We start from the raw sequence: 21,760 nt of genomic DNA, 5'->3' as shown, positions 1-21,760 counted from the left end.
CAACTTCCGAAAAATCTACACTACACGCCCATCAGAATCTTTTTGCAAGTTCAATCAATTTTTATTGGATTATGTGCCATTTTTATGGTTTATCTGCATATACACCTACGACATAAACCTACATCAGGAATTGGTGGTGTATTATGTCCTGGGCCAACTTCCAAAGTGAATATCCTGGGCCCAAACATTTACAATGATATTGTTGATATAAGGAGAATTGGAACATTTGACACAAATTGGTCAAGTGAATCTGGAAAATCCAGATCCATACTGCTGTCACTCCATGGGGGACTACAGGAAAAAATAACGAAAAAACATACTGGTTACAGGAATCAGATGATAGGGTAAATGGTAAGATTGGGCTATCCCATGATATGAACTAAAGAGAGGAAGAAAGAAAGCTATATTAAGAGGTCAAAGACAGGAATGAACAGGGCAAAAGCCCAGATTTTTTCTTTTTCTTTTTTATGTGGTGAGAGGAAATTCATGGGACAGGTCTTTAATGAAAATAAGTGGAATGCAGCCAGTGGCTTAACAGGCAATGAGTGGGACTAGGGAGATGTGAATATAGATAAGAAATAGGGGGGTTTGTAATAAGTTATGTGTCATATGTGTAAGGTGGCTTTTTTCTGATAAAATAAATGGGTTTAAGTCAATATTAAGGGAGATGACCTTGTTACCACATATAGTGACAATTCAAGAAGTGATTTTTTTTTTATAGATATGATAGATTATATATTAGTGGAGTATGAACTGGAAGGGTATGAGTCTCATAGTAATAACCTATTACATAATGAAGAAGGGTGAGGCTTCTTGATGTAGGTGAGGAAAGGCATCCCCTTTAATAGTTACATTGAAAGAAATTTTTCTGAATATGTGTTGAAATCCAAGGATACTTAGAAAAGATACTGTTGGTCTTGGCATATAGGAGACCAAATAGCTGTGAAGAAATTAAGCAACACCTGCTAAGTGTGATGCAGGAATTCACTGATCTAAATGTGAAATATAAGGTGACAGTTGGGGGTTTAATATGCCTGGGATATACTGGAGAAACTATTCAGTGAAACCAGGGGCTGATAAATTTGGTTCAGATTTCATAGAAAAAATATGACTTATTTTACACAATATGTGGAGATAACAAGCTTTTCCAATGAGGAACTTTTAGTAAATGATATAGAGATATCCAGTCCACAGGGGAAGAGTGATCATGTATGCCTAAAATTTGCATGTCATTTGGGACTTTACACAAGGAAAAACAAGAAAATGGTATACATGTATAAAAAGCTGATATTAATAAGAGTACTGATTGGAAAAATTGTATAAATTCTGATGAAATAGTGATGAACTAAGGTAATTAAAAAAATAATTTGATGGAGCTAGTGAATGATTGTACATTCAGAATAGAATTTGTAGGAGACTCAGTACAAGGACCAACAAGAATCTCCCAGTGAATAGAAAATTAGAAATTGTGGGAAAGGATGACAAGGATGAAAACTAACAATAGAGAAGTGTCCAGGGAATATATGGAGGTAGAGGAAGAATAGACAGGTTAATAACCAAGAGGTGCATCAAGGAAAGAAATGAAAAGTAAAGAAACAATGAGTGTTAAAAGTAACCTATTATATATATATATATATATATATATATTTATATATATTCATTAATATGTACAGTCCAAAACTAGAAATACATCCAGTATTCCCGCACTGTTTGTGAATGGGGGAAAAGGAGAAACAGTAATGAAAAAAAAGGTCTGAATTACTGCCTTATTTCTATAGCAGTGTCTTCACGAGGGAACCAGAAGGAAACACACCTGATACAAATAAGGCATTCCCTATATCTAATAGAGAAATAACTGAATGCTCTATAAGGAAAACTATAAAAAAGTTGAAGTGGAGTAAATCTCCTGGTATAGATGGCTTACTTCCTTGGGTAATTAAGGAAGCTGAAGAACTGATGGTTGTACCATTAAAAATGTTATTCAAATGATCTTTCACTACTTATAAGGTACCTGAGGATTGGAAAGTGGTGAACATCACCTCTATATTTAAATATGAGGACTGGAGATCCCAGAAACTATAGCCTGGTTAGCCTCAGAGCAAATAAGTAAAAAAGTTAAAATGTGTGCAATGATGACAAAATAGTCAACAACTTTATCTAACTTAGGAAGAACTGGCATTTGTTTATCAGTTCCCATGGAGAGCTATTGCCACTGTGCCTGTTTTGTATTTACCTAATTCTAGGTAGTGTATCCCTGGATGAAAGGAGTAGCAAGAAAGATGCTTGCACGTGGAGGAAATTAGCTTTATTTCTACTGTAAATAGAGGGTTTAGTTAGGTATGTCTTGGACATGTAATTATCTACTGCAATGGAATTACTCTGAACTAGGCTTAATGCTTGATCAGAAAAAGAACACTCATACAATGAAATGAAATTGTCCACTGATGGATAGAAAAAAAAAAATAAATGTATAATCCTTAACTAGAAAATATTATAAACAAAACATCAAAATCTGTTGCCTGTTCAGACTTGAGAATGCTATTTGAGGACATGCAGTTCTTTGGGAACAGTACAACTACATAATGCCAAAGTGTATAAACAAACTGGCGAATAATTAGATTGAGATAAATAGTCTCCTCGCAGTCAATGTTTGGATCACCAATTGGCAATTTGTGGCTGTAGGTATTGTAATCTCCTACCTGTCTAGAAAATATGCCTATTGATATTTCAAATTATTAAAGTTTTAGTCTTACTTGTGACTCATGCCGTTTAATCTTGTTTCATATCATTTAAACAAGGAATTCAATCTAACAACAATGAAGCCTTGTTACCTGATATTTTGAAATACATCTTTATCTTTGTAATGGCCTCTTATGAGAAAAACAGGAAATCATCAGCATCAGTAGATCTTTCTTGCTCACAATGTGTTCTCCAATATGGCGGCATATTTATGATTATGTCACTCACATTTGTCAACAGGTCATGCAACATTTGAGAGACCTCGTTTGTATGAAAGCTGAATCACTCAGGTCACACTGGAAAGGTTACTTTTCTGTAGGGGTCATCATGTGATATCTAAAGCCATTCTTTTGTCAGAAAACTACATCAAACTGGTCACATATGAATGGCTTCTATCCAGTGCGGGTACTTATATGCCTTGTAAGAGCACTCTTTAGTGAGAAACCAGAATTGCACAGGTCACAATGCTTCTCTCACATGTGGGTCCTCACATGCTATGTGATAGAACCCTTTTCTGAGAAAGCAGAATCATACAGGTCACATTAGAAAGACTTCTCTCCAGTGTGGGTCCTTCTATGCCTTGTAAGAGCACTCTTATGTGTGAAACCAGAATGACACAGGTCACACTGAAAAGGCCTCTCTCCTGTATGGGTCCCCATATGTTGTGTGAGAAAACCCTTTCGAGAGAAAGTAGAATTGCACAGGTCACATTGGAAAGGCTTCTTTCGTGTGTGGGTCTTCATATGCAGTGTGAGGTGACCCTTTTGTGTGAAAGCAGAATCACAAAGGCCACACTGGAAAGGTTTCTCTCCCGTGTGGGTCCTCATGTGCGTCGTGAGAGAACCCTTTTGTGAGAAAGATTCATTGCACAGCCCACATTGGAATGGCTTCTCTCCAGTGTGAGTCATCATATGAAGTTTGAGGTGATTCTTTCGTGAGAAAGCTGCATTGCACAGGACACAATGGAAAGGCTTTTCTCCTGTGTGGGTCATTATATGCCTTGTGAGGTAACCCTTTTGTGAAAAAGTAGAATTGCATAGGTTACACTGGAAAGGCTTCTCTCCTGTGTGGGTCACCATATGCTGTGTGAGGTGACTCTTTTGTGAGAAAGCAGAATCACACAGGTCACACTGGAAAGGCTTTTCTCCTGTGTGTGTTCTCATATGCTGTTTGAGATAACTCTTCTTTGAGAGAGAAGAACCACAAACATCACATTTGATTGGCTTCAATCCTGTGTGGGTCGTCATATGTTTTGTGAAATAATACTTTTGTGAGAAAGCAGAATCGCACAGGTCACATTGGAAAGGCTTCTCTCCTGTGTGGATCCTCATATGCTGTGTGCGGTTACTCTTTCGTGAGAAAGCAGAATCACAAAAATCACACTGAAAAGGCTTTTCTCCTGTGTGTGTCCTCATATGCTCTCTGAGATAATCCTTTCGTGAGAAAGAACAACCACAAACGTCACACTGGATTGGCTTCAATCCTGTGTGGGTCCTCATATGTTTTGTGAGAGAACACTTTTGTGAGAAAGTTTCATTGCACAGACCACACTGGAACGGCTTCTCCCCAGTGTGGGTCATCCTGTGAAGTTTGAGGTGATTCTCTTGTGAAAAAGCTGCATTACACACGTCACATTGGAAAGGCTTCTCTCCAATGTGGGTCCTCATATGCAACGTGAGATTACTCATTTGTGAGAAAGCAGAAATGCACAGGTCACAGTGGAAAGGCTTTTATCCTGTGTGGGTCCTAATATGCTTTGTGAGACCATCCTTTTCTGAGAAAGTAGAATCACACACATTACACTGGAAAGGCTTTCTCCTGTGTAGATCACCGCATGATCTTTGAGTTGATTTTTGTGCTATTTGAAATCACCCTTTTGTGATAAAGGGAAATCACACAGTTCACACTAAAAAAGCTTCTCTGAAGTGTAGGTCATCACACAATATCTAAGATGACTCATGATATAGCCTGCTGCAGATGTCACACTGAATCCTTATCATTGTGTGACATGTATGGAATCTATGGATACTTCTTCCAAAGAAATGGTGATAGGTACCCTCATCCTGGAAAAAATATATATATAATTATAAGATTGACATCTAACTCGTTGAAAATCTGTAATACACTGTAATAGGATAGTGGATGTTTCACACACAAATAATTTTGTATTTAAGTCTCTTTGTACTGAAACAGTATAACTACATAATGCCAAAGTATATAATCACACTGTTGAATAATTAGATTGAGATAAATAGTCTCCTCCCAGTCAATGTCTGTATCACCAATTGGCAGTTTGTGGTTGTCTGTATGGTAAACTACCTCTGTCTAGAAAATATGCCTCTTGATATTTTAAAATATTAAAGTTTTAATGTTACTTAAGACTCGTGCTGTTTTAATTTGGATCATGTCACTTAAACAAAGAATTCAATCTAACAACAATGAAGCTTTGTTACCTGATATTTTGAAATATATCTTTATCTTTGTAATGGCCTATTACGTATGAAAAACAGAAATCATCAGCATCAGTAGATCTTTCTTTCTCATGATTTGTCCTTCAACTTGGAAGCATATTTACGATTATGTCACTCACAGTCGTCAACAGGTCACCTGACCTGTGGCCAGTAAGATAACATAAGGGAAAGTATAATGGTAAATGTTTTGAGGTGCACATCTTTACAATATAACACTAGAAATCTAAATATCAAGTTTGTAAATTACAATATATCAATATAATATACATTTTTTTCTTTTGCAGAAATCAATACCAGAAAAAGCTGTTAAAAGCAATAAACTAAAGAACATAGTTACAACAAGTGCTTGAGACGGTATACTTGTTTTGATAGATACAGAAGTCAAAGAAATTAAAATATAACTTGGTCTAACCTAACCTACCATGCAATTAATAATGCTGTACCTGTAATGCTAGTGGTCATCAGGATCATTGTCAGGGATGTTGACAGCAGGTTTTGGCATCCAATTGGACTGCTGGGTATGGAGGAGCTTCAAGAAAAGCATGAACCTCAGCTACATAGAACTGTTTCAAAAATATTATGTCACTTGAAGTGGGAGAAAACCCAGTACACAATGTAATCGCCACCATCGTGTCATTGTCAAACTGACATTGATGGGACTGGACAGATGCCAACATGGCATCTTGAGCCAATCACCATGGCTTTCTTTGGTACTGTATTTGCATTTAGTAATTTTCTATTGATTTCTGCCAAGAAAGATGTATGTTCCATTGATATATACAGATTTATTTTTAATTTTCTAATACTATATTGTTTAGATAAGCACTTCTACAATTAAACAGGTAAAACTGCTCATACTATAATGCAACGACTTGTAGTATATATGACTTGGACTTGAGGAGTGAATATCATAATTTTATTTCCAAGAATAATTAGTGCACAATGAATTCAGAGTGAACTTCATGAATTCTTTACTTTTGGACAGGGGAGGACATGATGGAGCACCATCCCCTAATAGGAATGCACAAAAGCAAACAGGATACACACATTAATAATTATAAAGACGCTTGCCAGTCTCAGTTTTTCATTCCAATTGTTACTGATATTAATACTAATTTCTGGTACTTACATATAGAGCTCAAAATACTCAAAATGATAGAAACTAGCCAATGATATATTGCAGCTGAGCCAATGATATACTGCAGCTGGGACCAGTGAAACTCTTTACAATATACAAAAATGTTTGCCAGTTTCAACTTTCCAAATATCACTATCAACATTACTATTAATTTGCAATAGTTCCATATGTGCTTCAAAATATTCAATGATAACAGCTAACCAATGATAGAGGTAAAAACTGCTGCTGTGAGACCTTACCTGACCTATCCCATAGATGATGTTCGCCTATTTTTTCCACCAATAGCTACCGACGACATTAGTTTGCTGTACTTACATCTGGAGTAGAAAATACTCAGAATGATAAGAGCTAGCCGATTATATTGGTAATTGCAGTTGTGAAAGTGACAAACTTCTTGATAAATACTCACAAGTTTACCCTGCTCAGAATACCAAATACAATGCCAAACGAGAATTGAAGTGTAGTAAATGCCAAATGCAAACATTACGCATGCTCTAATCTACCTTACCATCAAATCATTACACTTACGAATTCTAGAAGAAAGCACTTATTTGGCCTGTACAAAGCACAGCCACGAAAACAAAAACTTCTAATAGCTGAAATGGTGCAAAATGTCATTTGTAAACAAACAGTACTGTGATGTGAATGTGAGTGTATGTGGCGCGGGCGGGTACAGGCGGCTGGGGTGCCGCTGATTCCTCGCTTGTGTGGATGAACAGTTACTAGTTAGCTTTTAAACGTGTACAAACATAGGAAAGTCTGTAGTTTCACGGCAGCTACCATTTTCTAACCATTAGGTGAGAAAGGAAACGGATATAAATAATACTAATTAACCATATACCATACTATTTAACCATATAATGTCTTGGGGAGAGTAAAAGATCGTGCGTCAACGATTAATGTGCCTCAAACATGTATGCCTAAAATGTAAAAAAGTAGCAAATACGTAAGGTAAAGAGTTGTTAAACGGAACATATGAACATATACATAATTTATTTTCATCATATAAAGATGATATGTAAATGATTAAATGTTCACAAAGTATAGTAAAATGAATTTTACGTGGCACTGCATTATTTAATGAAAATATATATGTAAAGAATATATACACAGCAAAGCTATAATTTCTAAACAAAATAGTTAACGTTAGTAATCAACATATGTGTAAATATGTTGGAAATATCCGTGCTAGTTTATGTACAGTTCAACATAGACCCGGATGGTTTAAACTTTTAACAAGCTCCTTGTCCTCTGCTTCAGATGTGTGACAGAGGGCTTTTACGGGATCAAGATTTAATTTATTTCTTATATCTGTTTTTATTAGGTGCAATTTAGAAAACAACCGTTCAGCGGCCGTGTTTGTGACAAGCAGAGCCAATATCTAACAACAATGAAGCCTTGTTACCTGATATTTTGAAATACATCTTTATCTTTGTAATGGCCTCTTATGAGAAAAACAGGAAATCATCAGCATCAGTAGATCTTTCTTGCTCACAATGTGTTCTCCAATATGGCGGCATATTTATGATTATGTCACTCACATTTGTCAACAGGTCATGCAACATTTGAGAGACCTCGTTTGTATGAAAGCTGAATCACTCAGGTCACACTGGAAAGGTTACTTTTCTGTAGGGGTCATCATGTGATATCTAAAGCAATTCTTTTGTCAGAAAACTACATCAAACTGGTCACATATGAATGGCTTCTATCCAGTGCGGGTACTTATATGCCTTGTAAGAGCACTCTTTAGTGAGAAACCAGAATTGCACAGGTCACAATGCTTCTCTCACATGTGGGTCCTCACATGCTATGTGATAGAACCCTTTTCTGAGAAAGCAGAATCATACAGGTCACATTAGAAAGACTTCTCTCCAGTGTGGGTCCTTCTATGCCTTGTAAGAGCACTCTTGTGTGTGAAACCAGAATGACACAGGTCACACTGAAAAGGCCTCTCTCCTGTATGGGTCCCCATATGTTGTGTGAGAAAACCCTTTCGAGAGAAAGTAGAATTGCACAGGTCACATTGGAAAGGCTTCTTTCGTGTGTGGGTCTTCATATGCAGTGTGAGGTGACCCTTTTGTGTGAAAGCAGAATCACAAAGGCCACACTGGAAAGGCTTCTCTCCCGTGTGGGTCCTCATATGCGTCGTGAGAGAACCCTTTTGTGAGAAAGATTCATTGCACAGCCCACATTGGAATGGCTTCTCCCCAGTGTGGGTCATCATATGAAGTTTGAGGTGATTCTTGAGTGAGAAAGCTGCATTGCACAGGGCACATTGGAATGGCCTCTCTCCTGTGTGGGTCCTTATATGTCTTGTGAGGTAACCCTTTTGTGAAAAAGTAGAATTGCATAGGTTACACTGGAAAGGCTTCTCTCCTGTGTGGGTCACCATATGCTGTGTGAGGTGACTCTTTTGTGAGAAAGCAGAATCACACAGGTCACACTGGAAAGGCTTTTCTCCTGTGTCTAAGAAAGGTAATTTTCCGTTATTTTCATTTTCTGCAGTAAATTGTATATTTTCATTTACACTGTTTAATCCAATAGTCTGGTATGCCCTAGACTGGAATAAAAAGCAGTGGTAAACCACAAAAAGAAATATGTAATAAAAAGTATAGAATCCAATGTGATCCAATTGTAAATGACAAGAAATATTAGGAAAGACTGTGGACACTGTGACTTCCTTCACTAGAAGAGTAAAGAGAGGCAACCTGATGAAAACATTTAGATAAGAGATAAATACAGAAAAATTAGAGAGGATTTGCTGGTATAGGATAAAAGATCAACACTAGGTAGTAAACAAAAAAAAAGCTTGTCTAAAAGATGTGGGGAAATACAGTGAGTCCTCATTATACGGTACATATGCGTTCCTCATAACCTTACCGCAAATTGAAATTACTGTATACCAAACGTGGGAAGAGACTAATTGTTGTGGTGGCCAAACAGGCATGGTGGCACTACAGTATGGTGTAAACAAAACACGAGTGGATACCGTATCTGTGAATTTTTCTCACCGTAAGTAGAATTGAGGGTAGCAATGACCAAATACCAGGACCGTGAATTTACCAGATAAAGAATTACGGTATAAGGAGGACTCACTGTAGTTTTTTTTTTTTTTTCCTCTCTTCTTTTAATAGGTCATTACTGCCACTGTTTATACATCTCTTATAATTTCTATAATTTGTGCTTTAATCACTTATGGTGATAATTTAGGCTATTTATATATTGTTCTACTTGGGAAGCAGCAGTTTTTCATTTCCCTTATGACTTCTGGTGTTTCAACTTGTCTCATTCTTTCCATTGCTATTTTTACTTTCCCCATGTCTGCTATACAAGGTGACTAAATAGGGTGGAGTGCTGGGGAATGGGGTTTCTCTTTTGTATTTCTTTCCTATGAAGAGTCAAGATAGACTCTGCTACCCACCATAGGAGAAAAGGCACCTGCACTTGTGTTTGATTCTCGGGAGTGACTGAAACATTTGGTGTGTAAAAGGAGAAAGTTGAAAGTAAATGTGACCAAACATAAAGTGATTGATGAGATGTACAAGGAGTGATGATGGTAGGTTTAATGTATGTGAAGAATGCTAGGCTGGAGAAAATGGAGTTTTAAGTACTTGGGAGATGAATAATAGGATAAAGGAAGAATATGTTTGGAAGGAACAAAAATAATTATGAGAGATAAGTATATGGGGATGAGTGCAGACTAAAGGATGTACAAAACCGTGATTGTGTGGGTTCACATGTGGCAGTGTATGGAGGAGTGGACATGGAGATAAATCCAAGTGTAATGGAAGTACCGAAATATGTAGGGGAGGAAGAAAAATGGTATGGGAAGAAAACTATTGAACAGAGTATATAGAAAATTACTGAGGGGATTGATCACATGGAAAGAATGAACAAGGAAAGACTAGCAAAAAAAAAAAATAATAATAATAATAATAATACCATTGTCCTTCATGCCATGGTACTGAAAATAAAGGACAGGGGAAAGAGGGACACTACTTGCAGCAGAGTGTTGCCACAAGCAATTTGGACCAAGGGCATTCATTAAACTTCTTGCTACAAAGTACTCTGTAAAGGACACCATCCTAATCACCTAATTTAGGGAGTTTACAATTTTAATTCTAATCATGAAATTAAAAAAGTTCTGGTTCAATTAGCTCACCAAACTTTATTCTAGCTCATGCATTTATATATACACATATATATATATATATACATATATATGTATGTATATATCTATGGGACACTGTAAACCTCAATATCCCCAGAGTACTCATGTAAAAATAAGCTTCCCCACTTATTAGCTTATAAAGAGTAACAACCCCAGAAATTAACTTGTTAATATAAATCGACCTAATAATGATGATAATTGAATTAAGGATAGCTGCAAGGTAAATCCTAACCTAACTTGTAAATAAAAATCAGCTATCCTCAATGAGAAACCCCAAGTATTATTTTGTAATGCTAAACGACCATCAGATACTCAAGGGTAGCGGATCTTTACGTCTCGATTATGTATTTGTAGTGTAGATCATATCGTTGCCAGGTCTTTAGAATGTAGAAATGAACATATTCAATAAATATACGCGTGGGTTATTTATGGCCATAAGAGATGGCTGGCGTATTTCCGCGAGCTCAGAAATAACCTGCCAACCTTGTGTATTTTTCGTGAAATTACAATTCTAATCTATCTATGTATAGTTATCATGAATTTTGTTGAGTATTTTTTAAATTAAAGGTCAGTGAAAGGAAATAAGGGTGATTCGTCACCTTAATTAATTCACCACAATTTGACCTATCCTAACATAATACGAAATGTCCTTTCATCACCCCTATTATCTGTACGATGAAAATTATTTATCGCGCCGCAGCAATCGTACGACGAAAATAATGATATACTACAGCAAAAACATTAACTTTGTCAACCAGTCCTCCCTCCCCGCCCACTTCACACACATATGTCAATCCGTGTACCCCTTCCATCGTCTTTATTCAGTCTTGCTTATGAAACAACAACTGCTTTAGATTTCTCTCATAACACAACTCCCGATGCTTGGGTGTAGAAATCAATGCCTTTTGCGTTTGAAAATACCTATATCGACACATCAATGAGTATCAAGACACGTAAATGGTCCTTACACATGTGTATCTTGTAATAGTAACTTCCTCATGGAGATCATATCTGATATGTTACATTAATTGGAATACATATAAATTATTTATATAGTATAATGTTTGTGATTAAATAAATAAATAAATTTTGCTACAAAGGACCTGAAATATAGAACCTTGAAAAAGATGTCTTATCGTTCAAGCCTCCATTGTTGTTTTCACCACGACCAAAACTATGGTTGGCAGGCGTATGACAATACACCAACAATATTGATAGAATAAAAAACAAAAATATATAATTGAACACTGCAACACAATGATAATAACTACTCTTCGTTTAAGTTTCATTGACTTGAAACCCATATGAAAGTTAGCAAACAATTAACGGTGCTTGGGCACTGCCATAGATCGATTTTGCGAAAGAAAAAATCGACTATCAGTTTTTATCACCTGTTGGAGTAGTAGTAGGGGACAACTGGTCACTTGTCAGGTGTATTGAATGTTGACCCTGACAAGCTGGGCCTAGACCGAGTGACTCTAAAGATTCAAGGGTGCCAGCGAATATCCCTTTACTTTCGACTCAAAGGGCCACAAGAAACCGGCTGTCAATATTAGTTGCCATGTGCAATTAGTGACAAAAACACATAGTTCGGAATAATAATTATCCTCGGCAATTTGCAATTATTATTCCGAACTATGTGTTCTTGTCACTATTTGCACTTCATGTACATTGATTCATTGCCAAATAAAGTATATCTATCTATCTTTCATGTAAATTATCTGCATGGTTCCGTTTGGAAAAGTAATCTTTCGGCTTAACAAGAAAAAACACATAAAACAACGTAGTGTTATCTTCAAGTTTTTGAGGTACAAATATACCTTGCTCAAAATAATTACTGAGAGGAGTTCATTTATATACTTTGTGTAATTTCAACATTTAATCAAATTCGTCTTTGAAATAATGTATACTGACGACGACATGACATCAGAACATGGCGACACCGCACTCAACATTGACCTTTGGATGATAGCACAACTTAGGGGCACCATTTAGAGGTGATGAGGCAGCAGTTAGTTCTCTTTCACGCTGCTTTTGAGTCCCGCATCGAAATCTTGCCTTCCTGTTCATGGGCAGGAGACAATAGAGTACAGAGGGTTGCAAGACCTCGAAACGGGATTCATAGCAAGCAAGGAAAACCTAATCTTTCCCAGAGAGCATTTGTCTTATATGCGTAGAGTCTGTGGGTGAGGCACATTAAAGTTCGTCATCCATGACAAATGTTGCACGAAGTTTTGAGATGTTTGAGAAGAGGGAAAAAAGGGAAGGGGTATTCGAGGATCTGAACTAGAAACAGAAATTCTTCAACGAATGAGAGGGGTGTTACCAAGATGTGTTGTCGTAGTGGCTTTGTATCTGTGCCATCGAAAAAAGTGCATGGTGACTGAAATTAGGGGGGAGGGCAGAACAAACTATATATGTGGCTTTTTGGAGAAGGCTTTTAGTGTGGGGCGGGTGTTTTTCGACAAAGAATGAGGCTAGTATATTTGGTGTATCGTCGATTGCTATTAAGAGCAAAAACTTTGTTATGGTTTCCACTTAACATGTGCAAATATCTTGAAAGGATTCAGGTTACTGCCACAAACTACCTTAGAATGAAGGAGACTGCAAGAGACCATAAGGCCTATACTAGGCAACTCCGTATACATCACCACCTGTCACACCCATCCATAAAGTTGTCAAGCCATTTCTTAAACAACTAATAGTTTCCGCTCTTACTCCCCCCGTACTTCTTGTTCCTCCTCTACCACCGGAAGCTTCTCCCGGTACTTCATGTTCCTCTACCACCGGAAAGCTTTTCCCGGAACTCTGTCTTTTCCCCTTCCCCACCTCCCAGTCACATAGACCTTATGGCTTTGATTTGGACCTTCATGTCTAACCCGGCAATCTCATCTCAGAGTCAAATTGGTCCTTTTTCTCAATATCCCAAGCATCAATACCATTTTGTGGAAATTTTCCACAACTTTGTGTGAGAAATTTGAAGAATTATATATAGAATTAGAAAAACTATATGTTGCAATGAACTTATTTCCTTCTATTTTGTGAGGAAAAATGTGGAACTCGAGATTTCCTTGAGAGAATTTTGTGGACAAAATCTCACTCATTTGTGGGAATTGGGTGGAGTTTTAGAGTCCTCTAGAATACATTTGGGATGCAAACTAGCTTGAGACCATCTGACCCATAACAAAGAAAGAATCCTTTTCTTAAAGACCAAAATAATGTAAACATAAATTAATCAATCAATAATGAACAAATAAATGAGCAATAACTAATCACAGTGGCAACACTATATCTATGTATTATTTATTTGATTCATTATTTATATTTTTATCATTTTTATATTATTTTATCTACTTTTTTTTTTTATCATCTATATATATTTTTTGCATCCCACCTAGTTATGGACCAAAAGTTCTCCTGCCAGCATGCTCTGCCTTTGTAATCCTTTATAGGTCCCGAGTTTCAACCCACCTCAGCCATGATCCTCACACATTCACCATCTCTTCCTCGTGCTTGTTCAAACCCTTCCAGAGGAGGCTACATCAGTTTGTCCTTAGGGAGGATTTTGGAAACGGGGAATTTAATGTACTATGTCCTTATATTAAATCACTTGCAAGACAGGAATTGAAGTGCCTCCACTTGTAATTTTTCTCACAAGTAGCAACACTAACTTACCCAGTGAGCATTCCTTGTGTAAATAAAGATTTTACAGTCCCTTTTCCTTCCTCAAATTTGCTTGTCTTTTTGAAGGTGTTTGCATCACTGAGGTATTGTTTGTCCAATGACTCCTCTGCTAGGTTTATATATGTCTCAGCTATTGATATCAATACATCATATTATAAATAGAGCTAATAGAATTAGAATTCTTTCATCACAACCTATATTACCATCATTCACTGTTGATTCTGGTACTTATCGAAATCTTTAAGACTGAGAAGCATTTTATAATGCTAATGAATGTGAAAATAAAATGGATAAATATAAGAGACCTTACCACTACTGATAGCCAATGGTACCATGAAAATATGGGTCTACCAGATATTCTACAGCATGTACAATTTTTTACCTAACCATAAAAAAGAAAAGAAAAAAAAAAAAAAAAGACCATAAAAATTCATAATCTACTTGAGTATAGTAATAGTCAATTCATTTTCATATGGTATTCTGTAAGGAGGATTTTGATTTCTGTATAGACATGTCCAATCAGAGTGGTTTGGGTTCATCCTGACATAAGAACATAAGAATGAAGGAGGCTGCAAGAGACCATAAGGCCTACACTAGGCAGTTCCATGTCTATTACCACCTGTGATCCCCATCCATAAAGTTGTCTGTTTTTTAAAACAACTGATAGTTTCAGCGCTAAGTACATGGTAACCAAGTTTATTCCATTCATTGACCACCCTGTTAGTAAACCAGTTCTTGCCTATTTCCTTCTTAAATCTAAATTTGTCCAATCTAAATTCATTACCGTGAGTCCTGCCCTGTTGTAATGTTTTCAAGTTGTCAGAATTGGTCTTGCTGATTGTGAGGAACCATGCTGTGAAGGTGTATTCCAGGGTGGTTCTAGAGAGATAAAGATTGCATGGTGTGCTTGGGCAAGAATGACAACAGCTCTGCATGCTTATTTTGCGACACTGCTTCTGACCCAGGGCAGTGGGCAAGGTGCAGGGATGACCCGGTCACCCATCATCCAGGAGGTGCTAAGATAAGAGGGAGGATGGAGGGGGTGTGGAGTGTATTCAGGGATGGAATGGGTGGGAATTATTTGATACCTTTTCCTTTTTGGCTACCTCCCTTGTAAGGAGGAAAAGCCTTGGTATATGTATGTAAGAGTAGGGTATGTTTGTTTTTACATTTGGGATGTTTTTGGTATCCGGCTTAGGAACAAGACATCCATTGGGAAGAGTGACCATTGAACTCAAACTAAAAGAGGAAATATGAGAAAGACAGAAAAGGAAGACTAATGCATAACAAAACAGATTTTGGAAAACTCAGAAAATTCTTTCAAAAAGCGAATTTAGGTAAAGCGTTGGTATACGATAACAAAAAACAATCAAACGACAGGCAAGTGGCAACAACGAGTCGACTGCACAACGACGACGACGACGACGCGACATATGTATGTCGTCAATCTAAATAGGATAATTGGAAATCATAGATATAGACTAAGTCTGAATTATACAAATTCGAGGCGAGATAGAATAAAGGGATGAGTAGCAGACGGACGGACGGGACCCCGCGAGCGTTGCTCCTCTCACGTTGTACACTACAATTAGGTCAACTCACACGGCTTGATGGCGCAGTGGTACCGTTCGTAACCGCTAATCCAGCGGTCCCTGTTCGATTCTCGCCCAGGGCTGAAATCATTTCAGTATAGCTGCACTGCGAGCCGGTACTCCAACTCTCATGAGCAAAGAGATTTGTGTGTGCGTTTATGTTCACAGCATTACCCATAGATCGGTCCATATACGAGTTTTGAGCTCTCTTCCGGGAGGGCAACAGCTGTCAATCACGAGTCCAACACGTGCTCCTTTTGAATTACGAGTAAATATTCGTCTAGGTACGCGTGTTACACGTTTTCGATTTTGCGCGCCGTAAAAGACTAGAAATGTGTTCAAACCTACGCTATTTTTCAAATTGTACGCACACACACGTTGCTGCAGTTTCGCCTCCCACCGACATGGTTTGTCATCAAACTCTACGGGGAATCAACTCCATTATCCACTATTTGCGAGATAATGTCATGCAACGGCCATAAGAACGCGTACATTGATTAATGCCTCAACATATATATCTATGGGAGATCTATTCAGTCGCCTACTTAAACCTTTCTTATATATATATATATATATATATATATATATATATATATATATATATATATATATATATATATATATATATATATATATTACATACTTGTATAACTATCCCACTGATGTACATACTACCGAGTGCGCTATCGTGGCGGGGTTGAGTATAAATATAAGAAATTGTTCTCAATTTGTTTCCCTCTTGATAGCGCAGTGGGTTAAGTCACTGTACATTTGTCTCCAAATATGCTTTCGTAGAGCTCCTTATTTGTCTCGAGATCGTATTTGCAGGGAATTAAAATGGAAAAAGTTAATGTGGTTAAGATGTATATACATATATATATATATATATATATATATATATATATATATATATGTGTGTGTGTGTGTGTGTGTGTGTGTGTCTGTGTGTGTGTGTGTGATTCACCTTGGTATTTGGATCACGTGTTGGACTCGTGATCGACAGCTATTTTCCTCCCGGAAGAGAGCTCGAACGACCGATCTATGGGTAATGCTTTGACCTTACACGCACACACACACACCCAACTCCCCGCCCACGAGTTGGAGTAACGACTCGAAGCGCAGCGATACTGAAATTATTTTCAGCCCTGTGCAGGATTCGAACCCGCACCGCCGTAGTGACATTTTGGGACTCTACCAACTCCACCACAGAGTCATGTGTGCGCGCGCACGCGCGCGCATGCAGGTGGAATTGCACTGAAAATTTCAATATAAAAATCACCTCCAGCGGACGGAAAATTCCCTCTACATCTCCCGCCCAAACTATCCTCCGAGAAATATTAACTGATTAATACTGGCCACCTGCCCGCCCGCCCATCTCCCGGAACACGCGACTGACTGCACGCTAGCTACCTATCATTATATTGCTTCGCTGCCTAAATGATCACTTTTTGTTGGGTTATTTCTTTGTGATAACAATAATATTGACAGAAAATAATCAAATATGGGTACCCACCAACAAGACAGAAAAAAAAATAAAACGCGCGACGATCTTACAAGAACGCCAGCCACAACAAAACGGAGACAAACTCGTTTAGTCCCCTTAGACGCTGATTGGCTGACGTATAAAGTGGGCGGAGTCATGGAAGTCGAAATCCGTCATGAACGATACATTGAGACTGAACGTAATACATCGCTCAGACGCTCACTGACCCGAACGTGACGCAACATTCTGCAAAGTCATCGCATATTTCTTATAACTCTGTGAAAGATGCCCACGCTATTTTTGTCACGTTTTGAAGAATAACAAAATAATAATAATAATAATAATTATTAGCTCTACTAGAAATGAAGTAAATATAATCAATAGTAAGGACAGAGACGAGGGCGAGTTATCAACGACAGAAAAGTTTCTAAAGACCACAGTGTACTTTCTCAAACAATTGGAATGTCGCAGTCGGCGTTGCAGACGACTTTACTGTTGCCACGCAAGTGGCCTAGCCAATAAAGACAGCAACTGCTAAATGAATACAAGAAATCAAATATTATAAAACTAAATTATAGCAATTAAAAATTCCCCCGAAAAACAAATAATAATAACAACAGCAGCACTACTGTTTTAATGACAAAAACATTTAGTTTGTTCACAATTTACAATACCATAGTTCTGTACATATTCGATATTAGACACCTGAATAAAAAATACTACAAACCTCTACGCATTTGTCCAAACCTGCATTCGCCCGCACCATATACCAACCGTGTGATTCACCTTGGTCTTTGGATCACGTGTTGGACTCGTGATCGACAGCTATTTCCCTCCTGAAAGAGAGCTCAGAGCTCATGACTGATCTATGGGTAATGCTGTGACCTTCAACGCACACACACGTTCCCAACTCCCCGCCCACGGAGTTTGAGTAACAACTCACAGCGCAGCGATACTGAAATTTATTTCAGCCCTGGGCGGGATTCGAGCCCGGACCTCCGTAGTGGCAGCCGGGAACTCTAACCACTGCGCTACGAGGTGTGTGTGTGTGTGTGTGTGTGTGTGTGTGTGACGACTATTGACTAGTTATTGTTGACGGTAGCCAACAACGGAGATACATATAATGACAAATGCACTTATACTTAGATTTAAAGAAAACGTATATGCCGTCAGTGCTTCAAAGAAAATGAAATTAGCTGCTATGGCTTTAGAGGATTAAATATACAACTTCCTCTCACACTTTTCATTCAAGTGAGTTTTTATGTTGGTCGTATGTTATTACGAGGTGCAGCCCCAATAATAACAAAATATTATTATATCTATCTGAAGAAAATTTCTATATTTAGCTGGACCATCGCTCCACTCTCCTCCTCCTCCTCCTCCTCCTCCTCCTCCTCCTCCTCCTCCTCCTCCTCCTCCTCCTCCTCCTCCTCCTCCTCCTCCACCCTGGCCCACCAGACCACTATCTACATTGCTCTGCATGTGTGAATGCAAAGTTAAGATCAAGTATGATAGAAGAAGAATGGAAAATAAACAAAATGAAAAGATGGACGGGCGCGTTGCGTTATGTACGTTATCACGCCCCTTCTCCCTCCCACCCCTCTTCCTCTCCGTCCTCCTCCTCCTCCTCCTCAACCTCCTCCTCCTCCTCCTCCTCCTCCTCCTCCTCCTCCTCCTCCTCCTCCTCCTCCCTCCTTCCTTTCATTCTTCCTCCCTCCTTCTCCCTCCCTCCCTCCCTCCCACCTGCCCATCATCCTCTTCCTTCTCCTCCTCCCCTCCCTCTCGTCCCGTCTCCCCCTACCTCTCCGTCCTCCTTCCCTCCCTCCCTCCTCCTCCTCCCTCTCTTCTTCCTCTCCTTCCTCCTTTCTTATTCCTTTCCTCCCTCCCGCTAATTCTCTTCTTCCTCCTCCTCTTCTTCCTTCCTCCCGCCGCTCTTCCTCTTACCTCTATCTTTCCTCTTCTCCCCTCCTTCCTCCTCCTCTCCCTCCTCTTCGTCCCCCCCTCCCGCCCCTTCTCCCCCTCCCTCCCTCGTACCTCTCTCCCCTCCCTCCCTCCCTCCCTCCCTCCCTCCCACTCCATCTCCTCCTCCCTCACTTCTTCCACTCCCTCCTCCTCCTCCTCCCTCAATTCTTCCACTCCCTCCTCCTCCTCCTCCTCCTCCTCATCATCATCATCATCATGATCATCCCTCCCCTTTCCTCCTCCTCCTTCTCTCTCCCTCTCCCAGCTCTTCCTCCTCCTCCTCGTTCCCTCCTTCCTCTCTCCCGCCCGCCCTTTCACCTCCTCCTTCCTTCCTTCCTTCCTTCCTTCCCTCCCTCCCTTCTTCTTCCTCTTCCTCCTTCCCTCCCTCCCAGACTCCTTATCCTCCTCTCTCCCCCTCCTCTTCCTTCTTCTCTCCCTTCTTTCCTCCCTCCCTCCCTCCCGCCCGCTCTTCTTCCTCCTCCCCTCCCTCTTACTCTCCTTCCTCCTCCTCCTCCTTTCCTCCCTCCATTCCTCACTCAATCCCGTCCTTATTCCTTGTCCTCCCTCCCTCCCTCCCTCCCTCCTTCTTCTTCCTCCTCCTTCTTAAATCTAAATTTGTCCAGTTTATAATTAACTAAATGTGGGGCACAAATGATTCAAACAACTTGTAAGTTTATATGTAATTGGGACTTACAAGTCGTCGATTTTGGAGTGTTTGGGTGAGTCGGTGGCTGGCCTGTGTGTGTGTGTGTGTGTGTGTGTGTGTGTGTGTGTGTGTGTGTGTGTGTGTGTGTGTGTGTGTGTGTGTGTGTGTGTGTGTGTGTGTGTGTGTGTGTGTGTGTGTGTGTGTGTGTTGTATCGACGTCGTTTTAGCTCTTCCTGAACGAGTACATAAACGGATATCCTACAAAACATATACATATATATATATATATATATATATATATATATATATATATATATATATATATAACATATATAATATGTATGTATATATATATATATATATATATGTGTGTGTGTGTGTGTGTGTGTGTGTGTGTGTGTGTGTGTGTGTGTGTGTGTGTGTGTACATATAAGAATCTAGGTGACTGAGGAATGGTTTAGTCAAGTACCTGACATAAAAAATTCACAGAAAATCAAAAGCAATCTATCAGTCATCAGATTAGATCAAATTCGCCAATATCAAATCGGCGTCGCTTGTCGGTGAATCCGCAAAAGAAACATGCATCAATAAACAAATGGATGAAATAGATAAATGAATGGAAAGCATAAATAAATGAATAAAATAAATAAATACGTCAACAAATAAATAAAATGAAAGTCACATCGTAGACACCATACTTGTGGCAAAGCCCCTCCCTCCCCATCCTCCCTACCGCTCCCTCCCTCCCTCCCTCCCTCCCTCCCTCCCTCCCTCCCTCCCTCCCTCCCTCCCTCCCTCCCGCGACCGTTGGCTCTTCAGTGGTTAATTAATGATGTTTTTACCCCATCTGCATATATAATATAAGCCCCGCTAAGGTAGTGTGTATCCAATTGGCACACCTCTTCCTTTTACGTTACGATTGTTGACATCGGATGGGGAAAGTCTCATCATTATATTTCTGCACATGGTAGTTTAGAAACAAAAATTGTGTATTGTTTAGGTATAAAAAAAACACACTATAATTGTATACACAACTCTATAATAGAGAAGGAATTGTCATTATGCAGTTTTTTCAATTTCGTTTTAGGTTGTCGTAACTAAAAATGAAACGTACTATATACTACACCGAAGATGAGTTAGCACAGCTTGTAAACTAACTCTGATGAGTTTCAACGTGGTTGTGATGATACGGTGGAGACAATAAATGATGAAAGTAATCTAACCATCGTGACTGTGGATGAGGGTTCTAGCTAGAGAGAGAGAGTGCCAAGGTGGCACAGTGCTCCTCCTCGCCTCACCACCATACTATCATCATAGTATAGTTTTGGCGTCGCCAGAGACATTTATTGAATGCTCACAAGGTCCTCATCATGGGGATCTATCTGAGTGCTGTCATTACATCCTGACTGCCTTCCCCTCTCCCTCCCTCTCACTCACACACACACACTCCACATCCGGTTACTACCTCCTCTCCCCCCTCAGTGCATACATACAGAGAGAGGCCTACGCACCCTGCCTCCCTCCCTCCCTCCCCCTCTCACACTCCACTTCCGTCTCTATGTATGTAAGTGCAACTACATCATTTCATACAAAGAATATATTTTTCACATAGAAACACAATTTCATAAAAGAAAAATAATTACATGCATCATTTTTACACATTATACATAAAAATGCATTTCCAAGATCACCCATTTTCATTTAGTCAGGACAAATTTTTTTTTTTTTTTTTTTTTTTTTTTTTTTTTTTTTTTTTTTTTTTTTTTTTTTTTTTTTTTGTACAATTGAGGTTTTATAGGTTTGGTGTGAAGTGAATTGACATATGTAGGTCATTTTCATAATGTTTTTTTTACCAAGTTCCTCTTATAAATTAT

The 21,760-nt window shown here is 38.8% G+C and overlaps 1 protein-coding gene across 1 annotated transcript; it reads right to left on the bottom strand.

Moving 5' to 3' along the window:
• Nucleotides 1-1,735: 1,735 nt before the first annotated feature.
• Nucleotides 1,736-13,999, bottom strand: LOC143030388 (uncharacterized). Its single transcript, XM_076193537.1, has 5 exons — nt 13,991-13,999; nt 8,214-8,908; nt 5,632-5,739; nt 5,330-5,351; nt 1,736-4,466 (listed from the first exon to the last, which is right to left on the bottom strand). Exons 1-5 carry the CDS (start codon nt 13,997-13,999, stop codon nt 3,282-3,284), a joined length of 2,019 nt encoding a protein of 672 aa, XP_076049652.1. The 3' UTR covers nt 1,736-3,281.
• Nucleotides 14,000-21,760: the final 7,761 nt, after the last annotated feature.

Source organism: Oratosquilla oratoria, chromosome 12, assembly GCF_046742065.1.
Source record: "Oratosquilla oratoria isolate Oo_2021 chromosome 12, ASM4674206v1, whole genome shotgun sequence".
In the NCBI taxonomy this organism is placed as follows: domain Eukaryota; kingdom Metazoa; phylum Arthropoda; class Malacostraca; order Stomatopoda; family Squillidae; genus Oratosquilla; species Oratosquilla oratoria.
Note: the sequence above shows the minus strand (reverse complement) of the source record. Positions and strands in the feature narration are given on the sequence as shown.

Coding starts and splice junctions, on each gene's coding strand:
- LOC143030388 (XM_076193537.1), bottom strand. Junction 5,740..8,213: donor AGGACCCACACTGGAGAGAA/GTCTTTCTAATG, acceptor CTTTTCTTGAAG/CTCCTCCATACCCAGCAGTC. Junction 5,352..5,631: donor ACAGCATTATTAATTGCATG/GTAGGTTAGGTT, acceptor TACTGGCCACAG/GTCAGGTGACCTGTTGACGA.